Source organism: Pediculus humanus, genomic scaffold, assembly GCF_000006295.1.
Source record: "Pediculus humanus corporis 1103172108228 genomic scaffold, whole genome shotgun sequence".
Classification (NCBI taxonomy): Eukaryota; Metazoa; Arthropoda; class Insecta; order Psocodea; family Pediculidae; genus Pediculus; species Pediculus humanus.
The window spans coordinates 185,565-194,058 of record NW_002987798.1 but is presented as its reverse complement, the minus strand read 5'-3'; the positions used below and the strand labels follow the sequence as shown (position 1 = coordinate 194,058).

General features: G+C 25.9%; 1 protein-coding gene across 1 annotated transcript; it reads right to left on the bottom strand.

Moving 5' to 3' along the window:
• Positions 1-2,172: 2,172 nt before the first annotated feature.
• Phum_PHUM455450 (uncharacterized protein) lies at positions 2,173-6,090 on the bottom strand (the record flags this gene model as incomplete). The annotated part of the gene is made up of 6 exons (XM_002429850.1): positions 2,173-2,373; positions 2,490-2,643; positions 2,770-2,974; positions 5,485-5,678; positions 5,762-5,918; positions 5,994-6,090. 6 exons carry the CDS (start codon positions 6,088-6,090, stop codon positions 2,173-2,175), a joined length of 1,008 nt encoding a protein of 335 aa, XP_002429895.1.
• Between the last annotated feature and the right edge of the window lie 2,404 nt (positions 6,091-8,494).

Genomic DNA, 8,494 nt, shown 5'->3' with positions numbered 1-8,494 from the left:
AAAAGTAGTATTATTGAACATCTTTTTTTTTTTTTTTACCTGATTCATTTTTGAATTCACTATTTCCAGTAACCGAAAGGCATAAAAAACCAGACATTGAAATAAATAATAATAATAATTTAACTGAAATCATTTTTTTTTTTTTTTTTTAATTTTTTCTTCTTCTTCCCAATAAAAAAAAAAATTATTTTTCCACACTTTATTTGATTTTCTTACAGGTATATATATATAGATAGGTACAAACCCGATGAAGCTTTTATATATACCTAAATGTACACGTGGTATTCGATCCTTTTTTTTTCTTCAACTTGTTTTTCTTTTTGGCTGAGGTTGGAAAAAATTTTTTTTTTTCATTTAACAAATCTTAACTTAATCTTTTAACTTAATTTTTTTTTTTTATTGGAAATATACTTTACAATTTTTTTTTTAATTTACCCCCAGTAAAATTTTTTTTGGGGGGCAGGATGAAAACTAAAAAGGGAGGGGGTGGGAATTTTCTTTTAACTTCAGTTTCAATGCGATTTTGAACGTTCAAGGTTTTCTCATCGTATTGAACTTGGCAATGAAGTTTATGCTGAAAATTCTCACTTTTAAAAACTTGTCTTATCATCAGTAAATAAATAAATTATTTTTTTTTTTTTTTTAAACCAAACACATTATTATTATTACTACTTTCGTAAAAAAATTTAATAATAATAATAATAATAATTAGTTTTCCCTCCGTTTTTTGCGTGTAAACAAACTAACAAACAAAAAAAAAAATTAAAATGCTAAAGGGTTAAAGTTTTTTCTTTCTATTATTATTATTATTATTATTAATTATCAAAAGGTTAATTTTATTATTATTATTATTATTATTATTTTTAGCAATCAAGGGAATCCCTTCAATTTAATAAAAAAATAAAAAATTAACACGTTTTTATTAATTAATTAATAATAAAAAAAAAAAAAAGTTGTAAAGTTTATTAAAAAAAAATTTTTGTTGATTGAAAAAAAATTTTTTTTGTTGAAATTTTTCTAGAATTTAATATTAAAATAATAATAATAATAATAATAATTTGTATTTAAATAAGAGGATTAAAGGGATAATAAGTAAAACGTAAATAAATAAATAAATAAATTTTTATTTTTCTTATTAAAAAAATAAAAAAAAAAAATTTTTTTTTACAACAACATTTGTTGTTATTTTTTTTTATATTTTTTATTTTTTCAAAATGATCATTAAGTTGTAAAATATATAAAAATGGTTTTAGGCGTAGTAAAAAAATAAAATTTCTGAATAAAAAAAAAAAATAAAAACTTGTTTATTATTTTAATGAAAAAAAAAAAAAAAAAGGAAAAAAACAGGTTTTTCCAGGTACTTCCCAATAACTGAAAATGACTGAAAATCGATTAAAGAAAAACACAAAAAGTAAAATTAATAAATGCGAATTTGTTTATTTGTTTGTTTGTTTACGAATAAGTTTTTTTTTTTTTTTGCGTGTTTCAAAACAAACAAACAAACAAACAAACTCAAACCGGCTTTTTTTCGTGAGAGAGAGATTCGACCGTTATTAATTAAATTTAAAAAAAAAAAATTGTTTGGAAAACTTTAGCAAAAACAAATTAATTTTTTTATAAAGTTTTTATTTATTTATTTACGTTTTTTATTATGTTAAAAAAAGTAATTTTCCTCCTTCCCCCCTACCCTCCCCCCAAAAAATATAAGTATACAAAACAACACTTATTCCGCCAAAAATTGTTTTGAAACAATCAATAAGAATAATTACTCTTTTTTAAAAACAAAAAAAAAAAAACAGTTGGCTGCACTGAATTTTTTGTTTTCCCTCCCTTTCTCTCTAATTATTATTCCAATCGAGTGATTTTTCATTTAATAAATTATTATTATTTAATTTTTTCTAGAATGTTCTACGAAGCGAAAAAAAAATCTTTTTATTTACGTTATAAAATTAAATGTTTCTTTCAAAAAGGGGGGAAGGGGAGGAGGGAGAAGGGGGGGAAGGAGGAAAAAAACATTTTTTTATGTACGTTAAATAATATTTATTTATTTTTGCGTTTGTTACAACAACGGATACGCACACACCTCCTCATAACTAAATTAATTTTAAAATTTTTATTACAGGTAACTATTATTACTCATACCACACCTCATGAGTTAGGTGATATCATATTTTAAGCATATATGACCCGTTCGGATCCGTTCGGGTACGTTATTGATAAAGAATGACTTTTTCCATAAGAAGGTTCACCGTTGTTGAGACTTTGTGAAGAACCAAAACTTACAGAGATTTTACTACCGTCTGGAAGGTAATAGGTTTGACTTGCACTTTGTCCAACAGATCCCTGGTATCCTTTTGGACCGAGAACATGCGACTGAGTATGGGACTGTAATAAAATATTTGAATATTAAGAAAAAAATAAAAAAACAAAATGGCCGTTATGGTGTTAATATGTGTGTGTGTGTGTGTGGGTGGGTTTGGTTGGTTTACCTGCGATGAAGCTCCACCAAAATTACCACTAAAAGTTTTAACGTTAAAAGCATTGCTAGAAGCTTGTGATGATGATGTACTTACTGTTGGTATACGACCAGAAAATCCCCGAGACATAAATTGTCTTAATAAATCATAATTACCACCCCATGATCTAAAATTGTTTTTTTTTTTTTAATTGGTTAAAATGTTAACAATCACCATTACGCCGCCATATTTACAAATTTTTATCATAATACCGTTTACCAAAAAAAAACTTTATTTTTATTGCTTTTTTTACCTCTGAGGACTTCTTTTACTTCTTTTTACAGCTTCTACTTTAACTTGTGGTGTTGATTCTTCTTCTTTTGGTTTGGATTCTTCAACTTTAACTTCTTCTTTATTTGTATTGTTTGTTATCAATGATTTACCACTTCTTGGTCCTTTACCTCTTACCGTTAGTGTACTTTCAACAACGATTTCATCAAAAGCAGGTTGTCCAATTTCTTTAACAAAAAGTTAATTAAATCCTTTTTAAATTAAATATTTCAAGGTATTTAATTAATTTAAATAAATAAATTAATATTCAAGTTCATGCATTTCCTCTTTGAACAAAAACCAATCAATCAATCGAATAATTTTACGTGTCTTTGAAAATTATTTGAATTTTATCGATTGATATCGTTACGTAAATGATCGAAAGGTTTTAATTTTTAAACATGGCGTCGTTTAAGACAACCCAAAAAAAAGAAAATGGCGGACTCGAAGGAAAAAAACCCGGGAAATTTTTTGTTTTTTTTTTGTTTCTCTCTCATTCCCCTCCGGGTAAATAAAATTATTGATAATGTTATCACAAAATATGAAGATCGTAATTCTCGGAAGACATTTTGTTTTTTTTTTCTGTTAATTTGAACAAATTTAAAAAAAAAAATTTAATATTTACCTCCTGTTGGATTTCCATTTTTATTTTGTGTTTGACAAAAAACGATGGTAAAAAAAAAACAAACGAATAATAAAATTAATTTCATTTTTTTTGTTGTAAAAACAAACAAACAAACAGATAGAAACTAAATAAAAAAATAAAATGTTTATAATAAAATAAAATAAAATAAATAAAAAATTTTCACTCTCTTCGATTAATTCCTGATTTTTTTTTTTTCGTGTGACGTAATAATATTAGTATAAAATCGATTTAACTGCAAACGAAAATTATTTAATTTATTATTATTTTTTTTTAAATGACTTCAATTAAATTCACACTTAAATCCTTTCCATTATTATTATTATTATTATTATTAGAAAAAGTTTTTCCTTTCCCCCCCGGAAAATTTTTACGATTTGATGTGTGTGAGTGGACGTGAAAACGTTTACACGATTTATAATTAAAAGGAAAATTTTTTTTTTTTTGCATTTGTTTCCTTTCTTTTTAATAACGAATATTAATAATAATAATAATGATAATAATGATAATTTATTACGGGTAAGAAGAAAGTAAAATTATTATTAATAATAATAATAATAATAATTTAATTGAAAACGAAACGGGTAAATTTTTTTTTCTCATAACTGGTTTATGCCAATTTTAATTTAAACATTTAAAGAGCAACAAACAACAACAACAACAACAAATAATAATTAAATTTATGCGTGACATTTTGTTTTAAATTAATTTTTGATTAAAAAAAAAACATTTAAACGCACAACTTTCACCGCCATGATAATAATAATAACGGCGTAATCATACTCGGGTAGTTGGTTAGATTTTAATTTTTTTTTTATATTATCGGATTTATACTTTTATAATATGATTTTTAAATTACTCAATGATAAGGTAGAGTGATAAGACATCCCTTCCTCCCTCCACCCTCTCCCTCCTTCCCCCGAAAAAAAAATAGAAAAAAATTTTTTTTCTTCTCCCATAAAAAAACAAAAAAATTAAATCGAAATGAAAACGAGTGAGCGTGTGTGAGAATAATAAAATAATTATTATCATTATCATTATCATTATTAATCATTTTATTACCCGGTTTTTAATTAATTAATAAATTAATATTAATAAAAACGTAGTACATATATGTATAGAATTTAATAAGTACATAAGATTGGAAAATTTTTTTTTGCGGAAAAAGGTTCATTTATTAAAGGGTTTCCTCGTTTGTGACGTCACGAGTAAGACAAAAAAAATTAATTTTTTTTTTTTCCAAGAAATTTCTGGGAAATTCTAAGAATTTAGATGATGTTGATGATAATAATAATAATGTAAATCGGAATATCCATTAATAATTAATTGACCTTCCACATATACGGTATTATTAATTATTAATCTGTCGATTAATAATTTTTTTCTCGCGATAATACCAAATAATAATGATAATGATAATGATAATGATAATTGACCTTGAATCCGTTATGTGTGTGTGTTGATAAGAAGAAGTATTTTCCGAATCTTGAATTTTCTTATTTATTTACAAGGAAAATTCATTTATTATGGAAATCCCATGGGAAAATTTTTTTTTTTTTTTTTTATTCGTTCGTTCGTTCGTTTCTTTGTTTGTTTGTTTTTCCCGGGGGGAGGGAGGGGGGGAGGTTTAAAAAAAAATACACGTAAAAATTTTTTTTTTTATAAATAAAATATATTAAATAGATTTGTTTAATAAATTAGTTTTACAGTAAATAATAATAATTTAAAAAAAAAAAAAAAAAAAGCAGTCGCGTAATTTATATTTCGAAGCAGATTCGATGTTGTTGGATGTTGTTGTTGTTGTTGTTGCAAACAAATCTTTCTTACATTGTTTGTTGTTTGTTTTTATTAATAGAATCCGCCAAATCTATAAAAAAAAAAAAGTATTAAAAAACTGAGGAAGTTGAAATTGTAAAAAAAAGAAAAAAATTATTGCGATCGTAAATTAAATAAGTGGTAATAAAAAAAAAATTTTTATGTATGTGAAGAAAAGGTTAAAAGGTTAAATAATAAAAAGGTTATATTACCCTCCGTTTGCAGCGCTGTGACTGGCACTAAAACTTGCTGAAAATGGTCCGAAATTATAAGCAGCAGCTTGACTTGCTGATTGACCACCTAAACCACCGTGACCACCATGACCACCGTGACCGGCATTTGAGCTGATGGTACCAGCAGAAGCTTGTGCAAAAGTAGCTCCGACTCCACCACCAACATTTCCTCCACCGCATTTGTGACAGGTTTCTGGTTTACTACAGTCAAAAAAACATAAAATTTTATTTTGTTTGTTCGTTTGTTTGTTTGTTTGTCTTTTCGCACAAAATTTGACTCTTACGTTTCGTAATGGACTACAGGTACGTGTTCAACGGCTTCAACTTCATGATGATGATGATGGTAATGATGATGTTCTTTATGGTGAGTCGGATCCGCTTCCGGTTCTCTTTTAGCTCTTTCTAATTCAACGTAATTTTCCGGTACGACAGCATTCGGATCTGAATTTTTTCATTATTATTATTATTATTATCGGTTAAACAAAAAAATAAATTTTGAATTGTTTAAAAACTTACCGGCGTATACGGTGAGTAAAGCATCACCGAGAGAAGCTGATTTAACAAATCCAACAGCACAAAATCCAAAAAGAACAATTGTTGTTAAAGAATTCATTTTTAATTTTTTTTTTTTTTTTTTTTTAGGTTGTTAACTTGATATTATTATTATTATTTACCGAGTCTTCGATTGAATTGACTTGATTGTATTAAAAACCCTCTCATTTATATATATATAGGTGTTCGAAATCCACTTAAATGTATTTCCGACCATCAAAATAATATATTTCCGACCTCCCCTCACCCCCCACCCCCGTCATTTTACAATTATTTTCCATATGTGGTTGAGTTTCCGTAAAATGAGGAAATAATAAACAAGGACATCCAGCACCGGGTGCACAAACTCAAGGTGGATGATTTTTTTATATATGGGATTTTCAGGTATGAGAGAGAGAGAGGTTTCAGGTGAGTTAATCGACCTTTTAATCAATCGACCACCCCATTTAAATGTATATGACAGTAAATAATAAATTAATGATAATGATAATGATAATGATTTTGGGATTATTTCTTCTCATAGCTGATTTCATTGAACTAAAAAAAAAAAAAAAAAGAAAAAGGTCTTTGCTGAATTTATTTATTTAAGGGCATCATACAAAGTCAAATGAATAATTTTTAACAACACCCCCTCGCCATTTTAATTTACATAATAATAATAATAATAATAATAATTTTGACCACAATTAAATTTTAATTTAAAAAAAAAAATTTGATTGATTTTTAAATTGAAAAATATAAATAATTGGAGTAATTAAAAAAAATTTTAATTTAAGTTAGGGAATAGAGTGAGAGAGAAAGAGAGAGAGAGGGGGGAAGAGGTAATAATAATAATAATAATAAAATTTTTAAAAAAATGAAACCATCACGTTTTTTTTTTAGTCATGGGTGACGATTTCAAAAAAGATTTTACGGTCGAAATTTTTTATTTTTTTGAATTCCATAAAATTACATGTTTGATGTTTTTCTTTCTTTCTAGAGGTAGGTTTTTTATTATTATTATTATTATTACGAGGTACTCGTTCAAGGAAAATAAAATTAAAACCCGTCTAATAACCTAATAACCCGTTCATTAATATAACAACAAGAACGAAAACGAAAAAAAATGGAGAATTTCTCAGCGTAAACTTTTTTCTTTTCGTATAACTTTACGATGGTTTTAATAAAATTTTATTATCATCATCATCATCATCATTATTATTTCAGGTTCGTTTTTTGTTTTTTCGAAAAACAGAAAAATTTCTTTTTAACTAACTCTCGACGAAGAAAAGTTTCTTTTTATTATTTCATCCCTAGGGAGTGGATTTTTAATTTTATGTAAGAGAGAGAGAGAGAGAGAGAGAGAGAGAAAGAGTGAGAGAGAGAGAGGGATAAAGAGAAAGAGAGAGAGAGAGGGGGGAGGGGAGAGAGCGCATCGTAAAAATTAAACTTTAAATAATAAAAAAAAAAAATGTCTGAGCCTCTTTTTTTTTTCTCTCTCCCCATTTCACACCTTTCACACCTTTTTTTTCGTATAGTTTATGACGTCACGAGTCATGACGTAACAAGTATTTTTTGGCCTTTTATATCATATATATACTTCCGATTGTTTTTGTTGTTTTTAGATCACCCGGTTTTACTGGTTTCCCATTATTGAATTTACATATATAGTATATTATATATACTATATATATAATATAATATTATATATATATATTTTAACTTTGCTGAGATTAATTCGTGAGTAATGAAACGAGTTTTTTTTTTTTTTAGTAAAATGGAAGGTTGTATTATCACTTTATCATTGTTTACATCCCACACATGAGGTCATAGACATGGTCACTCGAGCTTTTAGTATATATATATTAATATATATTTTTAAATTAATGATTAAATTTTTATATTTTGTAGAGATGAAAGTGGTTTTTAAAGTTTACATGACGTAAAACCCATATTCAATAATTATATTATATAATATATTATTGCACACAGAGAGAGAGAGAGAGAGAGAGAGAGAGAGAGAGAGAGAGATAGACACACACAAAGCGGAAAATTTAAACAAATAATAATAATATTGTTTACAATTGAAAAATTGTTTATATTGTGTGAAATTTTTAAACGATTAAGTAAAATTAAAAGTGTTTTTTTTGTTTTTAAATGTAAATTTTAATTAATTATTGTTAATTAATAATAATAATAATCGTCTGAAATATTTTCAAGGTGCTTAAAATTATCTATTATCAAAATTGTTTTCCTTAAAAAAAAAAAAAAAAACACATAGCGGTTATTTTTAAGTTTTTAAAAATATAAATTAAAATGAATAAAAATTATTTTCCGAAGAATAAAGGGGGGGGGGAGCCGTCTCACATTTCCTGTATGGTTTCTATTTTTTTTAAATTATTCAAAATCTTTTTCAGATTTTTCTCTTGTTGAATGTAGCATGGAGAATGGGGCATGACTCCTCAGTGCTCCCACAATGACCGGAA